The 19,327-nt window shown below is 40.5% G+C and overlaps 5 protein-coding genes across 9 annotated transcripts in view; all 5 read right to left on the bottom strand.

Annotated features, from left to right (window-relative positions):
- The window catches only part of LOC111859847 (protocadherin alpha-C2-like), a 136,488-nt gene that overhangs the window by 71,126 nt on the left and 46,035 nt on the right, over window positions 1-19,327 (bottom strand). The window lies entirely within an intron of this gene.
- Window positions 1,475-4,041, bottom strand: LOC140593198 (protocadherin alpha-3-like). The gene has a single exon (XM_072717106.1). The coding sequence runs from the start codon at window positions 3,902-3,904 to the stop codon at window positions 1,475-1,477; it is 2,430 nt and encodes an 809-aa protein (XP_072573207.1). The 5' UTR covers window positions 3,905-4,041.
- LOC140593199 (protocadherin alpha-3-like) lies at window positions 7,038-9,594 on the bottom strand. The gene has a single exon (XM_072717107.1). The coding sequence runs from the start codon at window positions 9,456-9,458 to the stop codon at window positions 7,038-7,040; it is 2,421 nt and encodes an 806-aa protein (XP_072573208.1). The 5' UTR covers window positions 9,459-9,594.
- Window positions 11,609-14,137, bottom strand: LOC140593200 (protocadherin alpha-3-like). Its single transcript, XM_072717109.1, has one exon. The coding sequence runs from the start codon at window positions 14,015-14,017 to the stop codon at window positions 11,609-11,611; it is 2,409 nt and encodes an 802-aa protein (XP_072573210.1). The 5' UTR covers window positions 14,018-14,137.
- Window positions 14,108-17,746, bottom strand: LOC111859818 (protocadherin alpha-3-like). Its single transcript, XM_023842824.2, has 2 exons — window positions 15,163-17,746; window positions 14,108-14,125 (listed from the first exon to the last, which is right to left on the bottom strand). The coding sequence occupies exons 1-2, from the start codon at window positions 17,542-17,544 to the stop codon at window positions 14,108-14,110; spliced, it is 2,400 nt and encodes a 799-aa protein (XP_023698592.2). The 5' UTR covers window positions 17,545-17,746.

Raw genomic sequence — 19,327 nt, forward strand, 5'->3', positions numbered from 1 at the left:
GGGGCAGAGTTGAAATGGGGGGGGGGGGGGGGGAATCATCCCCCCCAAAAATATCACATATAATTTCTATCGTTTACAAAGAACACATATGGTCAATATATCTCATTTCATAATTTAATTGGTTTTTTTTCTTACAGTTTCTATTGGAGAGGCCATACCTTCCGCTAAAACGGTTAATTCCCAACTCCAGCTACAGCAGACAGACGTTCACTTCCAGACCCGCCAGTATAGATACAACATGAATAGCGGTGAATGGACAAGGCTTAGCATGTAAACTTAACTGTTGCCTATGGCTTACTCACTGGGGGCTTTGGGTGGGGATGCTGTAAAGCGCTTTGGGACAATGTAATGTTGTGATAATGCGCTATACAAAAATAAATTTGTTGTTGTTGTTAACTCACTGAAGATATCATAACTAAGAAAACCAATAAAAGGTGATGTGAAATGGTGGAATTTAATCGTCTCATGTCGATTAAGTTTCATGAATATTATCATATTTGATTGTGCAAACTGCAACTGGCTTGGTTAGTTAACAGCATAGCACACATAGAAACGCTGATAACATGTCGGTACTTAGCGTTTGTGTCAGTCACGATTCTCACCCCATCGTTAGCTGTCAGGGCATGAAAATGAGTAAGAAGTCTGTCAAAAAACGGGGCAGACCTGGCATTTATGGGGAAAACGCCATAAAGTAAGTTACTCAGTTACCAGAAACTCAGAATCATTTAGTTCCTAAACAATGCTGGCAGAAAGACCCATTTATTACCAAGAAGAGATTCAGTAAGGAGAATATCTTCTAGTTGATATTTTATGTGTGTTGTTTCATTCCGTAAAGTAAGATATACTGAAAATCATATAAGACCATTCCCACAATCTCCTACAAACACTGCAGCCACAGACCTTCGAAACAGACAAAACTAGCACTTAATGATGCAGGATGGATTAAACGATAGGCTGCCACTCATCAGTCCACTCTGCCTTTGATTTTATTGAGGAAGACAAACCATTGCAAACAGGAAGTTCATATGTAAATAAAGAAACACATTGATACACAGATAAATGTTGTCCAAAAAAGCCATATATGACACATACAGTATCATATATGACTAAAAGCCATATATGATACATGCAGCAGATAAAAGGCGTTATGCTGACCTTCCACACTGCTGGGTCCATCCAATTAAAATGAGCAGGACCACAGCAGTCCTGAATACAACCAATGGAGCTCATCCTTTAGCCAGAATTACAGCCAAAAATTTAAACAAGTGTGTGTCATCCTGTCAGGTTAAAATGACTTAGTTTGCTGATGGAAAGTCAAAACACATTATAAACCTGGTGTAAAGTATAAATAGTTTCAGATTTAAAACATAATTTGTTTGATAATCAAACCCTTTCATCAAGGTTCTTACGGACATGCACAAAAATGTCAACTGAATCCAAGATTTACAGCTAAAATATTACATTTAAATAAAGTTCACATTACCAATATTTCATACCTAAAAGAAGACAAAATACTAAATAGAATAATTCTTACCTTCTCAGTCTTAGGCAAGGTCTGATTTTTTTCAAGAGTATCAGTGCCATTAATACTTATCAGATCCACATCTGCAGTCGGACACCGTGCAGGAAAAACCACAACGTCACTCTTCAGGGTGTCTGAACTAAAACACACGTCATACTGCTGGGTAGATTTAGAGTAAGACCAGCTCCCGTCAGGGTGGGTGGTGATCACTGGGGTGCTGTACTTGTTGAAACTGTCCGTCCGGTGACATTTTATAGCTATTAAACTTAAAAGGCTCAGTAAAAATATGAGTGACACTGAGACTATGGCAATGAGGAGATAGAGGTGTAAACTGGAGAAGCGATCCTCCTTCACTGGGCGCTCTTTGAATGCAGTCTGTATATCCCCGTTACCTTCAACAACCACAACATCCATAGACACTGTAGATGAAAGAGAAGGATCTCCATTGTCAGAAACCAATATAATCAAAGGGTGGGTCCGTAAGTCATTGTCACTCATTCTCCTTTTAGTCCTAATCTCCCCTGTACTGGTTCCAATTCTGAAGAGATTGGTTCCTTTAGGTTCAGAGATGTGATAGGACAGCAGAGCATTATAACCGGAGTCAGGGTCCACAGCCCTGATCTTGGCCACAAAGTATCCCGCTTCAGCAGAGTAGGGAATGCTCTCTGTATTTACGGAACCCTGGTCCGAATAAGGTGGGAGAATCTGAGGACTGTTATCATTCACATCCAGTATAAAAACATTGACAGTAACATTACTGCTTAATGTAGGGACACCAGAGTCTGTGGCCTGAACCCTGAACTGGAAAGTTTTAATTTCCTCATAGTTTAAACTTTGCATGCTGTATATGTCCCCAGTGACGGAGTTTATGTTTACTATCGTGGATACCGGCACGCCTTTGCTGTTGATGTCCAATAATGAATATGTAATTTGTGCGTTTTCATTGGCATCAGCGTCAAAAGCAGTAACTCTTTCTATAAGAGCCCCAGCTGGGCTGTTCTCTTTCAGATAGACACTAGCATCTGGATTGGGAAAACGCGGTGCGTTGTCATTTACGTCAGAAACGTGCACGGAAATAACAGTGACGCTGGAAAGAGGCGGGGTCCCCTCATCAGACGCTGTGATGGTAACATTGTACTGAGAAACTCTCTCTCTGTCAAGCGGCCCATCAACGACTAATGAGTAATAGTCCTTATAAGACGATTTCAATTTGAAAACAGCAGAGCCAGTTATTTTACAGTGTACATCACCGTTCTTACCCCCATCGTTGTCTTTGACAGTTATTAAGCCAACCATTGTCCCGAGTGCAGCGTCCTCCTTTACAGTATTAATTAACGATGTCACCGTGATTTCCGGATAGTTATCATTCACGTCAATAATTTCAATGAGGACCTTGCAGTGGGCTGCTCTTGGGCTGTGTCCTTTGTCTTGCGCTTGTACGCGAATTTCAACCGCACTGTTTGTTTCGTAATCCAAGACCCCGTTAACAGCAATCTCACCGCTCTTCGGATCGATAGCAAACAAACTGATACTGTTATCTTGGTCGTCGTTTATAAAAGAGTAAATTATTTCACCGTTTTGGCCCTCATCCAGATCCGTAGCAGCAACTGTGATAACGGAAGATCCGAATGGAGCGTCCTCTGGAATACGGGCCTTGTACAGTGTTTTATTAAAAACAGGGACGTTATCGTTGATGTCAAGCACATTGATAATTATCTGCAATGTTCCGGACCTCGCAGGTTTTCCTCCGTCAAAAGCTGTTAATACGAGATGGATCACAGGCTGTTTCTCTCTGTCTAAAGCTTTCTGTAGAACCAGTTCCGCAAATGTACTCTGTTCTCCTCCACTCTGAACATCCAGACTGAAGTGCTCGTTTGGACTCAGTTTGTAGCTTTTTACGCCATTATTTCCCACATCTGCGTCACTAGCTTTCGGTAATGTAAAACGCTCCCCAAGATACGCAAGCTCCGAAATATTTAGGTGACGGCTTGGCATACGAAAAAAGGGGGCATTGTCATTGATATCTAAAATATTCACTTCAAAACGATATAGATCTGAAGGTGAATTCACCATCGCTTCTAGATTTAACGAACATTTCACATTACGTGCGCAATGTGCTTCCCTATCTATTCTTTCTTTAATGTACAGCACGCCTGTTTTAAGATCCACAGCGAAATACCTCTCATTGGAGCCGGATGCAATCTTAAACCTTCGCGATTCCAGTTCATATATGGGGATGCTCAAATCTTTAGCCAGATTTCCGACGGCGGTCCCTGGATCCGTTTCTTCATTAACAGAATAAACAATTTGTCCGCACGAGACATCCGTGAAGAAAATCATCAACAAAAAGTACATCCACCGTTTACGTATTGGGCTTGGCATAGTGGTCCTGCTGCGCAAAACATCTACATTTCAAACCAAACTCTCTACTGCAAAAATGCTGTATGTAGTATTGTAAATAGCCTATAAAACACGAAATAATGTTAGCAGGCCTATGATCCGACTTCCAGCTCGTCCTCTTTCTTAGACCTTTGTTAAAACGTTGCATTCCCTCCTGAAACAAGGCGGAGCCTCATATCCGAATACTTTTTTTCTTAGTCTATAGTGACACCATGTGGATGTTAAATTTGATGTAGGCTAGCAGCGCTATCGACAGTAATGCCACATACAGTAGGCTACAATATTTATAGTTTCCCTTTTGCCATAACATCCTTAGGCGAGTGACATTTAGATTTAGCTATTTATTCAGTAGAGGCTTTTGTCCAAATCGGCGTAAAAGTGATAGCACGTTGCAACAATACAGCTAATGATAATTTTACTGGATGAGACTAACCCATGGATTACATTAAATTTTAACACTTTGAACCTAATACACGCAAAATCTTTTAACACCGTTAAAGATTCATAGGCGCAGATTTATTTGTTTTATTTTTTTTTTTGGGGGGGGGGGGGGGGGGGGGGGAGTGGGGCAGAGTTGAAATGGGGGGGGGGGGAAATCATCCCCCTCAATAATATCACATATAATTCCTATCGTTTACAAAGAACACATATGGTCAATATATCTCATTTCATAATTTAATGTTTGTTTTTTTTCTTACAGTTTCTATTGGAGAGGCCATACCTTCTGCTAAAACGGATTATTCCCAACTCCAACTACAGCAGACAGACGTTCACTGCCAGACCCGCCAGTAAAGAGACAACATAGAGAGTGGTGAACGGAGACGGCTTAGCATGTAAACTTAACTCACTGAAGACCTTGTATCATAACCCACAGTTAACCAATAAAAGGTGATGTGAAATGGTGGAACGTTTCATGAATATTATCATATTTGACTGTGCAAACTGCAACTGGCTTGGTTAGTTAACAGCATAGCACACATAGAAACGCTGATAACATGGTGGTACTTAGCGTTTGTGTCAGTCACGATTCTCACCCCATTGTTAGCTGTCAGGGCATAAAAATGAGTAAGAAGTCTGTCAAAAAATGGGGCAGACCTGGCATTTATGGGGAAAATGCCATAAAGTAAGTTACTCAGTTACCAGAAACTCAGAATCATTTAGTTCCTAAACAATGCTGGCAGAAAGACCCATTTATTACCAAGAAGAGATTCAGTAAGGAGAATATCTTCTAGTTGATATTTTATGTGTGTTGTTTCATTCCGTAAAGTTAGGATGTGTTTGTGAGACAGACAGGGGTGCAGGACAGCGGCAGGGGCATCATAGTGGAGGTGAGGTCATTATCCCACAGCGAATGGCTTGATATTCTTGGTGGAATCTCTTAAATTATGCATAATATTAATAATTACTGCTAATTCAGCAAACATGATGTGGGACTTAACATACTTCAACTAACCAATTTAGTGAAGTTGAATAAAAGTAAAACGGAAAGATAAATTTCACTTTATATATAGTAACTATAACACCAACAGTTTACGAAAAAAAGGTACCAAAAGGTGTTGGGGGAGGATGATAGGTGATGATGGTGAAAGCGATTGCCTTGTGGGGGAGGGGGGGTGATGGTTTACTAACAAATTTCTATTGCTGAAGCAAAAAGACAAAACTTACAGATAAGGAGGTCCTCCAACTTACAGGGAAATTTGGGGGTTGGTGGCAGGATTGACACTCCAGCCACCGGAAAAAAAAACTCACACTGGTCCATTCGGACTGGTGTGGTGCTGAGGTATCACCCACCGCACGGCTGCACTCAGGTTCTCATCCCTGAGGTGGTTTGTCACGTGGCGAGTGCGGCAACGTGCTGTAATCAGCGTGTGCTCCTTACCTTACCCCTGTCTTTTATGTACTAAGTCAACTGAAAAAGGATTGTTCTAAGTGATTGGCAAGGATGTAGCCATATTGCAAAAGTTCAGGACCACGGACAGAGCTGCATGCTCCATGTTACTGAAATGGCCATTATGGCCACACATACAACATACACAATTTTGAGTATTAAACATTAATAATTAATTTTCCTATGAGTTATTAGTTATTATGTCATCTAGTCCTCAGCCCTTAATGGTTTGTTAACTCATGTGTGGCTACATTAATTCACCCCAAACCACCTCCAAATACAACCTCTAATGTTACCATTTTCTTTCAGCAGAATTTATGGCATAAATCAACCAAGTTCAGCAACTAACTAAAAGACTTCTAGAAGAAAATACTTACAATATATCTCTACAAAAACATGCAGAGAATCCTATGCATTTGCAAGTAATTTGGCTTGTACTAGACAAAAGTCTCCCAAAATATATCTCTCCCATAGACATTACATTTTTTTTTAGTTACAAATGCAGGATACAAATTTCAGGCATTATCCAAGCTAAATTCTACTAATGAATATTAGCAGCAACAACTAAAAGCACAAGCACTAAACCAATAATCAAAGATATACTGAAAATCATAGAAGACCTTTCCCACAATCTCCTACAAACACTGCAGCCACAGACCTTCGAAACAGACAAAACTAGCACTTAATAATGTAGGATGGATTAAACGATAGGCTGACACTCATCAGTCCACTCTGCCTTTGATTTTGGTGAGGAAGACAAACCATTGCAAACAGGAAGTTCATATGTAAATAAACACATTGATACACAGATAAAAGTTGTCCCAAAAAGCCATATATGACACATGACTAAAAGTCACATATGATACATACAGCAGATAAATGGTGTTATGCTGACCTTCCACACTGCTGGGCCCATCCAATTAAAATGAGCAGGACCACAGCAGCCCTGAATACAACCAATGGAGCTCATCCTTTAGCCAGAATTACAGCCAAAAATTGAAACAAGTGTGTGTCATCCTGTCAGGTTAAAATGACTTAGTTTGTTGATGGAAAGCCAAAACACATTATAAACCTGGTGTAAAGTATAAATAGTTTCAAATTTAAAACATAATTTATGTGTTTCATAATCAAACACTTTCATCAAGGTTCTCACTGACATGCACAAAAATGTCAACTGAATCCAAGATTTACAGCTAAAATATTACATTTAAATAAAGCTCACAGTACCTATACTTTATAGCAATAAGAGGACAAAATACTAAATAGAATAATTCTTACCTTCTCAGTCTTAGGCAAGGTCTGATTTTTTTCAAGAGTATCAGTGCCATTAATACTTATCAGATCCACATCTGCAGTCGGACATCGTGCGGGAAAAACCACAACGTCACTCTTCAGGGTGTCTGAACTAAAACACACGTCATACTGCTGGGTAGATTTAGAGTAAGACCAGCTCCCGTCAGGGTGGGTGGTGATCACTGGGGTGCTGTACTTGTTGAAACTGTCCGTCCGGTGACATTTTATAGCTATTAAACTTAAAAGGCTCAGTAAAAATATGAGTGAAACTGAGACTATGGCAATGAGGAGATAGAGGTGTAAACTGGAGAAGCGATCCTCCTTCACTGGGCGCTCTTTGAATGCAGTCTGTATATCCCCGTTACCTTCAACAACCACAACATCCATAGACACTGTAGATGAAAGAGAAGGATCTCCATTGTCAGAAACCAAAATAATCAAAGGGTGGGTCCGTAAGTCATTGTCACTCATTCTCCTTTTAGTCCTAATCTCCCCTGTACTGGTTCCAATTCTGAAGAGATTGGTTCCTTTAGGTTCAGAGATGTGATAGGACAGCAGAGCATTATAACCGGAGTCAGTGTCCACAGCCCTGATCTTGGCCACAAAGTATCCCGCTTCAGCAGAGTAGGGAATGCTCTCTGTATTTATGGAACCCTGGTCCGAATAAGGTGGGAGAATCTGGGGACTGTTGTCATTCACATCCAGTATGAAAACATTCACAGTAACATTGCTACTTAATGGAGGAACACCAGAGTCTGTGGCCTGAACCCTGAACTGGAAAGTTTTAATTTCCTCATAGTTTAAACTTTGCATGCTGTATATGTCCCCAGTGACGGAGTTTATGTTTACTATCGTGGATACCGGCACGGCTTTGCTGTGAGTATCCAATAATGAATATGTAATTTGTGCGTTTTCATTGGCATCAGCGTCAAAAGCAGTAACTGTTCCTATAAGAGCCCCAGCTGGGCTGTTCTCTTTCAGATAGACACTAACATCTGGATTGGGAAAACGCGGTGCGTTGTCATTAACGTCAGAAACGTGCACGGTAATAACAGTGACGCTGGAAAGAGGCGGGGTCCCCTCATCAGACGCTGTGATGGTAACATTGTACTGGGAAACTCTCTCTCTGTCAAGCGGCCCATCAACGACTAATGTGTAATAGTCCTTATAAGACGATTTCAGTTTGAAAACAGCAGTGCCAGTTATTTTACAGTGTACTTCGCCGTTCTTACCCCCATCGTTGTCTTTGACAGTTATTAAGCCAACCATTGTCCCGAGTGCAGTGTCCTCCTTTACAGTATTAATTAACGATGTCACCGTGATTTCCGGATAGTTATCATTCACGTCAATAATTTCAATGAGGACCTTACAGTGGGCTGATCTTGGGTTGTGTCCTTTATCTTTTGCTTGAACGCGAATCTCAATCGCACTCTTTGTTTCGTAATCCAAGACCCCGTTAACAGTAATCTCACCGCTCCCCGGATCGATAGCAAACAAACTGATACTGTTATCTTGGTCGTCGTTTATAAAAGAGTAAATTATTTCACTGTTTTGACCCTCATCCAGATCCGTAGCGGCAACTGTAATAACAGAACATCCGAATGGAGCGTCCTCTGAAATACGGGCCTTATACAGTGTTTTATTAAAAACAGGAACGTTATCGTTGATGTCAAGGACATTAATAATTATCTGCAATGTTCCGGACCTCGCAGGTTTTCCTCCATCAAAAGCTGTTAATACGAGATGGATCACAGGCTGTTTCTCTCTGTCTAAAGCTTTCTGTAGGACCAGTTCCGCTGATACACTTTGCTCTCCTCCACTCTGAACATCCAGACTGAAATGCTCATTCGGACTCAGTCTGTAGCTTTTTACAGCATTATTTCCCACATCTGCGTCACTCGCCTTCGGTAAAGTAAAACGCTCCCCAAGATACGCAAACTCAGAAATATTTAGGTGACGGCTTGGCATACGAAAAGAAGGGGCATTGTCATTGATATCTAAAACATTCACTTCGAAACGGTATAGCTCTGCTGGTGAATTCACCATCGCTTCTAGATTTAACGAACATTTCACATTACGTGCACAGTGTGCTTCCCGATCTATTCTTTCTTTAATGTACAGCACCCCTGTTTTAAGATCCACAGCGAAATACCTCTCATTGGAGCCGGATGCAATCTTAAACCTTCGTGATTCCAGTTCATATATGGGGATGTTCAAATCTTTAGCCAGATTTCCGACGGCGGTCCCTGGATCCGTTTCTTCATTAACAGTATAAACAATTTGTCCGCACGAGACATCCGTGAAGAAAATCATCAACAAAAAGTACATCCACCGTTTACGTATTGGGCTTGGCATCGTGGTCCAGTGGCGCAAAACATCTACATTTCAAACCAAACTCTCTACTGCAAAAATGCTGTAGGTATTATTGTAAATAGCGTATAAAACACGAAATAATGTTAGCAGGCCTATGATCCCACTTCCAGCTCGTCCTCTTTCTTAGACCTTTGTTAAAACGATGCATTCCTTCCTGAAACAAGGAGGAGCCTCATATCCGAATACTTTTTTTCTTAGTCTATAGTGACACCATGTGGATGTTAAATTTGATGGCTAGCAGCGCTATCGACAGTAATGCCACATAGAGTATAGGCTACAATATTTGTAGTTTCCCTTTTGCCATAACATCCTTAGGCGAGTGACATTTAGATTTAGGCTATTTATTTAGCAGAGGCTTTTGTCCAAATCGGCGTAAAAGTGATAGCACGTTGCAACAATACAGCTAATGATAATTTTACTGGATGAGACTAACCCATGGATTACATTAAATTTTAACACTTTGAACCTAATACACGCAAAATCTTTTAACACCGTTAAAGATTCATAGGCGTAGATTTATTTATTTTATTTTTATTTTTTTGGGGGGGGAGGGGCAGAGTTGAAATGGGGGGGGGGGGGGGGGGAATCATCCCCCTCAATATTATCACATATGATTCCTAGTTTACAAAGAACACATATGGTTAATATATCTAATTTCATACTGTTTTTTTTTCTTACAGTTTTTATTGGAGAGGCCATACCTTCTGCTAAAACGGATTATTCCCAATTCCAACTACAGCAGACAGACGTTCACTGCCAGACCCGCCAGTAAAGAGACAACATAGAGAGTGGTGAACGGAGAAGGCTTAGCATGTAAACTTAACTCACTGAAGACCTTGTATCATAACCCACAGTTAACCAATAAAAGGTGATGTGAAATGGTGGAACATTTCATGAATATTATCATATTTGACTGTGCAAACTGCAACTGGCTTGGTTAGTTAACAGCATAGCACACATAGAAACGCTGATAACATGGTGGTACTTAGCGTTTGTGTCAGTCACGATTCTCACCCCATTGTTAGCTGTCAGGGCATAAAAATGAGTAAGAAGTCTGTCAAAAAATGGGGCAGACCTGGCATTTATGGGGAAAATGCCATAAAGTAAGTTACTCAGTTACCAGAAACTCAGAATGATTTAGTTCCTAAACAATGCTGGCAGAAAGACCCATTTATTACCAAGAAGAGATTCAGTAAATAGAATATCTTCTAGTTGATATTTTATGTGTGTTGTTTCTCTCCGTAAAGTTAGGATGTGTTTGTGAGACAGACAGGGTGCAGGACAGCGGCAGGGGCATCATAGTGGAGGTGAGGTCATTATCCCACAGCGAATGGCTTGATATTTTTGGTGGAATCTCTTAAATTATGCATAATATTAATGATTACTGCTAATTCAGCGTACATAATGTGGGACTTGATGTACTTAAACTAACCATTTTAGTGAAGTTGAATAACAGTAAAACTGAAAGATAAATTTCACTTTATATATTGTAACTATAACAACAACAGTTTACGAAAAAAGGACCGTGACACATCTGACCCCGATATGCTCCCCCCCAGTGTTACTATGACACCTAAGCCCCTGCTATGATTGTTCTAGTAGAAACTGTTTTCTGAGTTATTTACTTATAATGTAATCTGTATATTGGGCTTTAGGAATTAGCTTATCTATTTGAGTTGATAATGTTGGTTGGAAAAAAGAAAAATGGGCCAGAAAGGAGGTGGGAAGGAGAAAGTTTCTTTTTTTTGTTGCGGGGGGGGAGGGGGGGGGGGATGGTGATTGCTAAGCCATGTCACATATCAAATTAATTAAATCTCCCTTCGTCCACTGCCTAGTTGTACTACAGAGACTCCATCCACCTCTAGGTGAGCCTGTTACACTGAAATGCATGAAGCTGAGAAGTTCCACACCTTAACGATGGCATAAGGGGGCAAGATGTTGTTTGTAATCTGAGGATAGAATCACAAATTACAGTAATCACCAACACTAAGACGGCCGTCATAAATTGCGAGATTAACGGGTGAATTTATCAAATTTAGTAGTTTAGTAGGCCTATTTTTTACTCATCTGAGGAAGATGTGATTTATTAAGAAACACACCTGTGGTTCTTAATAGAATGTGAAGAAACCATTTTAATCAAATATCAAAACATTTATTCTTACCTTCTCACTCATGGGTAGCGTTTGGTTCCGTTTAAAAGTATCTGCTCCATTAACGCTTATGCCATCGGCCTCTGCGAACGCACACGGCGAAGGGAAAACAACCACATCACTCTTCAACGTGTCTGAACTAAAACACACGTCATACTGCTGCGTAGATTTAGAGTAAGACCAGCTTCCGTCAGGGTGTGCGGTGATCATTGAGGCATCGTATCTGTTCAATGTGCCGTCTGTCCTGTGACATTTAATAGCTATTAAAATAAGGAGGCTCACTAAAAATATTACCGACACTGACACAATAGCAATAACCAAGTATAGATTTAAAACAGAAAAGTTGTTGTCCTTCTGTGGTCGTTCTTTGAAATGAGTCCGGTCTTCCCCAGTACTTTCAACAACTGCAACATCGATAGAAACTGTTGATGACAGAGAAGGATCTCCACTGTCAGAAACCAAAATGACCAGTGGGTGGATTCTCAAGTCATTGTCACTCATTCGCCTTCTGGTCCTAATCTCCCCAGTACTGGTTCCAATTCTGAAAAGATTGTTTTCCTTGGATTCTGCGATGTGATAAGAAAGTAGAGCATTATAACCCGAGTCAGCGTCCACAGCCCTGATCTTGGCCACAAAGTATCCCGCTTCCACGAAGTAGGAAATTCTTTCAGTATTTACAGAGCCTGAATCAGAGTAGGGCGGGAGAATCTGAGGACTGTTGTCATTCATGTCCAGTATGAAAAGGTTCACAGTCACATTACTGCTTAGTGGAGGGACACCAGAGTCTGTTGCCTGAACGCAAAATTGGAAGTTTTTTACATCCTCATAGTCAAAGATCTGCAAGCTGTATATATCCCCAGTTGCAGAGTTGATGCTGACTATGGGATTAGTCAGAACTTCTTTGCTGTTACCTATCAGCAGGGAATACGTAACTTCAGCGTTTTCTTTGGCATCAGCGTCGAACGCAAACACAGTTAAAACATTAGATCCAACTGGCATGTTCTCTCTTAAATAAACAATAAGCTCCGAACTTGAAAATCTCGGCGCATTGTCATTTACATCAGAAACATCCACTGTAATAATTTTAGCGACAGAGAGAGGCGGAGTTCCTTCATCAGTCGCTGTTATGGTGACGTTGTACTGAGACACTGTCTCTCTATCCAGCGGCCCATCAACTACCAAAGAATAATAATTCTTGTAGGAGGACTGTAACTTAAACGAAGTAGACCCTTCGATGTGACAATTCACATCTCCATTTTTACCTCCGTCTCTGTCTGATACCACAATTAAAGCAATTGCAGTTCCAATTTTGGCGTCCTCTCTGACCATGTTTGTTAGAGAGGTCACTGATATGTCGGGAGCGTTATCATTCACATCAATAACTTCAATTAGAACTTTACAGTGAGTGCTCCGAGGCAAATGACCCTTATCTTTAGCTTGTACCCGTAATTCAAAGGCAGCATTTTCCTCATAATCGATATTACCTTTAATTATAATATCGCCGGTGTCTGGATCAATAGCGAATATTTCAGACTCCTTCATACTGCCATGTTCTAGAATTGAATACACAATTTCACTATTGACCCCTTCATCTAAATCCGTCGCATTAAGAGTAACAATTGGCGTCCCACGAGGACCATTCTCTGACACCCGAACCTTGTAAAGTGTTTGAGAAAACACCGGATTATTGTCATTGCTGTCCAGCACATTAACCGTAATTTGCAATGTCCCGGATTTAGGAGGCTTTCCCCCATCCACAGCAGTCAGCAGCAGCTGAATCACAGACTGTTTCTCTCTGTCTAAAGCTTTCTGCAGTACTAACTCCGCAGATAACCTCTGCTCTCCACCGCTTTGTACATCCAGCGAGAAATGTTCGTTAGGACTGAGTTTGTAGGTTTTTACTGCATTACTACCCACATCTACGTCACCCGCCAAAAGAAGTGGAAATCTGTCCCCTAGAAAGGCATTTTCAATAATATTTAAATTCAGACCTTCGGCAGGAAAGGCGGGAGCATTATCATTCACATCTAAAATATTTACCTCTATTCGATAAAGATTTAGTGGATTGTGTGCAACCGCTTCTAATTTGAGAGAACATTTCCGGGTATCAAGACACAGCTCCTCTCTGTCGATGCGATCACTCACAATGAATAGACCGGTTTTAGCATTTACCTCGAAATATTTTTTATGAGGTCCCGACACAATCTGAAACATACGTGATTCCAGTTCCTGAACATTCAGGTTCAAATCCTTGGCAATATTCCCAACAACCGTTCCCTGGTTTACCTCTTCTGAGACCGAATATACAATCTGACCGAGGTTTGAATCCAATAAGCTAAGAAGCACGACAAACTGTGCCCAAGCCGTCGTCCTTTTCTTGAAAACGCCCATCGCTGTTATGTAATTAGATGCATCAACATTTCAGCAGCTAGTATACATTAGAAAAAAAAAAAATCCGATAATAACGTAAAAAATTCCAGTTCATCCATCGGACAGGCACTGAATATGTTAGTCGAGTGTGTAGAATTTCAACAAAAGATGGACACGCGCAGCACCGAGGGAGGAGTCCCAGAAAATGTATTGGTATTATACTGGGATTTGCGGTCAACAGTGACGCCCAGTGTATTCGAAGCGTACAGCATGAAAATAAACAGATTGATAACAGTTACATTTTCGGATTTCTCACTGCGAAGGAACACAGAGCAGGACACAATACAATGAAATTTGATATGAAACAACTGGTTAAAATGACTCCCAGGTAAGAGAAATGAGGAATAGTAGACGTTTCTGGTATATACATATATGTGAAAGGTAGCACGACCCAAGGCGGTAATTGTGTTACATTTTGGGAGGGGGACACGTCCGCCGTAATATTCAGATATGCTCACAACGCCTCCCCCCCCCCCCCCCCCCCCCCCCATATATATTACAATTACGGACTTGGTCTCGCCGCCCCCCTCCCCCCAATGCTGACTCCATTGCTACGACCTTTGTACGACTCTAACTACTCAATTCCAAGGTTGACACTTCAGGTATCCATACGTAACTCCATCCTGCTTAAAAGTATAGACTGGGGTATTTAAAAATGTTCATTAGCAAAGCATGTAAAAATTCATAGCCGAATGCAACAATGAAAATTACTGTAAAGTAATGATAGCATTTCAGAGTAGAAATGATGTGTTACATGTGGGAATAGAAATAATTCATTGTAAACAATATATAACAAAAAACAAGGTTAACATTTGAAGCGCTAAAAACAACGTACTACGACAACCTATTCGGATTTAAAAATCCGAGCTGCCATAACGATATAAATACATGTTAACATCTAAAGTGCTCGGGTGTGGAGGGTGGGAAAAGGGGGCTTGGGGGGGTTTGTTTTCCTGTAAATACGTCCCTTGTTATCTCACGTGTGATGTTTTGAAATATTTAAAATCACCACAATGAAAACCTAGATTACAGTTTTTGAAAAACTATATCTGAATGTACATATAATACGTTCCTTAAAATGATGGGAAAATTAAAAAAAATCTTACCTTTTCACTTTTAGGCAACGTTTGGTTCCTTTTTAAACTGTCAGTTTCAGTAATACTAATAAGGTCCGCATCTGCTGACGGACACGCGGCTGGGAAAACAACCACGTCACTCTTCAGGGTGTCTGAACTAAAACAAACATCATACTGCTGAGTGGATTTAGAGTAAGACCAGCTTCCGTCGGGGTGTGCGGTGATCGCTGGGGTGCTGTATCTGCCGAAAGAGTCGTCTGTCCTGTGACATCTTATAGCAATTAAAGTGATGGCACTTAGCAAAAATATAACAGAAACTGACACAATGGCGATGAGGAGATATAGATTTAAATCAGAAAAACTTTTCTGCGTTGTCCTTCGTGGTCTGTACTTATTTTGGGTTTCTCCATTGCTTTCAACAACAACAACATCAATAGACACTGTAGATGAAAGAGAAGGATCTCCGTTATCAGAAACCAAAATAACCAATGGATGGGTTCGCAAATCATTGTCACTCATTCTCCTTTTAGTTCTTATTTCCCCATTACTAGTTCCGATTCTGAAGAGATTGGTTCCTTTGGGTTCGGAGATGTGATACGAAAGCAGAGCATTATATCCAGAATCCGCATCCACAACCCTGATCTTAGCCACAAAGTAACCCGCTTCCGCAGAGTAGGGAATGCTTTCGGTGTGAACGGAGCCCTGGTCAGAATAGGGTGGAAGAATCCCAGGGCTGTTGTCATTCTCATCCAGGATGAAAACGTTTACAATCACGTTGCTGCTTAGTGGAGGGACACCAGAGTCTGTCGCCAGAACTTGAAACTGGAAAGTTTTTTCTTCCTCATAGTTAAAAGCCTGCAAGCTGTATATATCTCCAGTCGCAGAGTTTATGTTTATCATGGTGGAGACAGGGGCTGCTTTCTTGTTGACGTCCAGCAATAAATATGTAACCCGCGCATTTTCGCTTGTATCCGCATCATACGCAGAAACGGTTTCAATAAGCGACCCAACCGGGCTGTTCTCTTTTACATAAATGTCAATTTGAGAACCGGGAAATCGCGGCGCGTTGTCATTCACGTCAGAAATATGCACTGTAATAACACTGGTACTCGAGAGAGGGGGGATCCCCTCATCAGTTGCCGTAATAGTGACATTGTACTCAGAATTGCTCTCTCTGTCCAGGAGTTCATCAACTAACAAAGAGTAGTAGCTCTTGTAGGAGGACTGCAGCTTAAATGGAAGGGATTCTGCAATATAGCAAGTCACTATTCCATTTTTACCCCCATCTCTGTCCGATACCGTAATTAGAGCAACAGCTGTTCCGACTTTCGCATCCTCTCTTATAATGCTTGTCAGTGACGTGACTAAAATTTCTGGAGCGTTATCATTCACGTCTATTACTTCAATTAGGAGTTTGCTGTGAGTACTCCGAGGTGAAAGACCTTTATCTTTAGCTTGAACCCGTATTTCTAACGCAGAATTTTCTTCGTAGTCAATATTTCCCTTAACCATAACAGCCCCAGTGTCCGGATTAACTATAAATTTGTCGGATGCCTTTAATTTCCCATGTTCTAGAAATGAATACACAATTTCACTATTAATTCCGTCATCTAAATCCGTTGCATTTAGAGTAACTATCGTTGTGCCATATGGAACATTTTCTAAAACTGCAACCTTGTAAAGCGTTTTAGAAAACACCGGATTGTTGTCATTGATATCCAAAACATTAACAATGATCTGTAATGTCCCGGATTTGGGAGGCTTTCCTCCATCGACAGCAGTCAGCAGAAGCCGAATCACAGGCTGCTTCTCTCGATCTAAAGCTTTTTGAAGCACAATTTCAGCAAATGCACTTTGCTCGCCGTCGCTCTGCGTATCGAGTACAAAGTATTCATTTGGACTGAGCTTATAAATCTTTATCGCATTATTCCCCACATCTGCGTCGGCCGCCATTATAAGTGGAAATTTTTCACCGGGAAAGGCATTCTCAGTAATATTTAAGATATGGGTTTCTGCAGGAAATATAGGCGCATTGTCGTTCACATCTATAATATTTATTTCGACACGATAAAGGTTTAGCGGATTGTGCGCAATAGCTTCTAAACTGAGGGAACATTTCAAAGCATCAAGACACAGCTCTTCTCTGTCGATTCTATCATTCACAATTAATAGACCGGTTTTGGTATTTACCTCAAAATATTTCTTATGAATTCCCGACACGACCTGGAACATACGTGATCCCAGTTCCTGAATATTGAGATTGAGATCCTTTGTTATATTCCCAACAACAGTTTCCTTGTTCACTTCCTCCGAAACGGAATATACTAAATGACATCCATTTAAATCCAGGAGGCAAAAAAGCACCGCGAGTTGTATGCAAACCGAATATGTTTTAAACAAAAAGCCGGCCATGTTTAGATATTTCGGTGTTTTGCAATATCAGCACTTAGACAGAGATATCCCCAGCTTGACTGCTGCATGGGAATTCACAATTCATGTTAAAGACAAACACTGAACGGATCATTCTGGTGAAGGCCTTTATGGACAATACAGATGGCGCCGAGGGCGGAGCCCTAAGAGAACCACCTCCAAGAAATGCATGTAATGGTCAACAGTGACGCCCTGTGTTTGTGCGATATACACCATCTTTGTTAGTAATAATGTTACTACTACTACCATCACTGCGAATTCGAATACTATGCAGATTTAAAAGAGCATACAGGATGGTTATAGAATATATATGGATAGTTTCACTTTCATGGAAAGCAAATAATAGCAATTATTACAAAACAATACAAATAAAGAAATATTATTTATTATAATGTATTATAATATTATAATGGCCATTCTGAGCATTCTATTATTTTCAACAACATCAACAACCAGAGTCAATGACAGACAGTGATTTTCATTCAGAAATCAAAACACTCATATCACTCATATCTGTTTTGGTCCTTATTTCTCTTCTGTTTCTGAAGGAATGCATGGATTCAACAATGCCAAAAGAAAGCACTGAGTCCACTTCAGCAGAGTGGGGAATGCTCTTAGTATTTACTGAGAACTGGCCAGAATTGGCTGGAGGAATACAACAACTGTTACTATTCACGTCCGATGTGAAAATGCTCGCCGTCATGTTACTGCTTAAAAGAGACACATCAGAGTATTTAACTTGAAATCAAAACTGAAAAGTACTAATTTCATAATCGTTAAAAGCCTCGTTAAATATCTCAGTGTGAGAACTAACATTTACCATGGTAGATATCGGCACTTCCTTGCTTTTGCCGTCTCAGTATTAATATGTAAGCGTTTGCTCACGTCGGTATAAAATGCAGTCATGCATTTCATAAGGGCGCCTACTGGGTTCTGTATGGTAATAATGATGAGGCCGTACATAGATGGGCTCCACTCATCCATAGCTGTTATTGCCATATTGAGAAGCCTTTTCTTGATCAACAGGCCCATTAACTATTAAGGGGTAATTACCGTATGATGACTATAGATCTTTATCTACTATGGTTATCAGCACTAACATGGTTTCAGCTCCAGCATCCTCTTTAACTCATGAGTGAAGAGGATTCAGAGGAGTTGTCATTTATATCAACAATTTCCACCAAGATTTTACAAAGTGCATGATGTGTGGAATGTCATCGGTCTCTAGCCCGGACATGGATCAGCTACACCGGGTTTCCTCCGTAATCTAAATTCTTAGCAAGAGTGATATCTCTGGGATATGAATTAATTTCAACTATTTCAATGGGATTTAAACTTGCATGTGCAACAAAAGAATATATAATACAGGAGAATGCACTGTATGCAAATCTGCAGTACTCACTGGCAGAAATTTTGTCACAGATGGTAGGTTCTCAAAAATACCAACATCACAAACAGAAGTACTGAACATTGGGGTATTATCGTTTATCACACTGACAATAATGCATAATGCGTGAGAACCCTGAGGTTTTCCATTATCAATAGAAGCAGTAGGAGCTGTATTACAGATTGTTTATCTCATCTAAAGCTTTTGCGCAACACTAACTCCGTAGATATCCCACGCTCACCTGCCAATGAGAAGTGCTAAGCTTCTAGCCTTTTAATGTATTTCTGTCCATTTCAGGTTCTTTAACTATTTCAAGTGGAAATCTTTCTACCAAAAATGTGCACTCATCAAAATTAGACGCACTTTTTCAAGGAAATG

The sequence above is a fragment of the Paramormyrops kingsleyae genome, chromosome 10 (genome assembly GCF_048594095.1).
Source record: "Paramormyrops kingsleyae isolate MSU_618 chromosome 10, PKINGS_0.4, whole genome shotgun sequence".
Taxonomy (NCBI): domain Eukaryota; kingdom Metazoa; phylum Chordata; class Actinopteri; order Osteoglossiformes; family Mormyridae; genus Paramormyrops; species Paramormyrops kingsleyae.

Excerpts from the sequence above, each read along its gene's own strand:
- LOC140593198 (XM_072717106.1), bottom strand. The coding sequence starts at position 3,904 with ATGCCAAGCCCAATACGTAAACGGTGGATGTACTTTTTGTTGATGATT.
- LOC111859818 (XM_023842824.2), bottom strand. The coding sequence starts at position 17,544 with ATGGCCGGCTTTTTGTTTAAAACATATTCGGTTTGCATACAACTCGCG.
- LOC140593199 (XM_072717107.1), bottom strand. The coding sequence starts at position 9,458 with ATGCCAAGCCCAATACGTAAACGGTGGATGTACTTTTTGTTGATGATT.
- LOC140593200 (XM_072717109.1), bottom strand. The coding sequence starts at position 14,017 with ATGGGCGTTTTCAAGAAAAGGACGACGGCTTGGGCACAGTTTGTCGTG.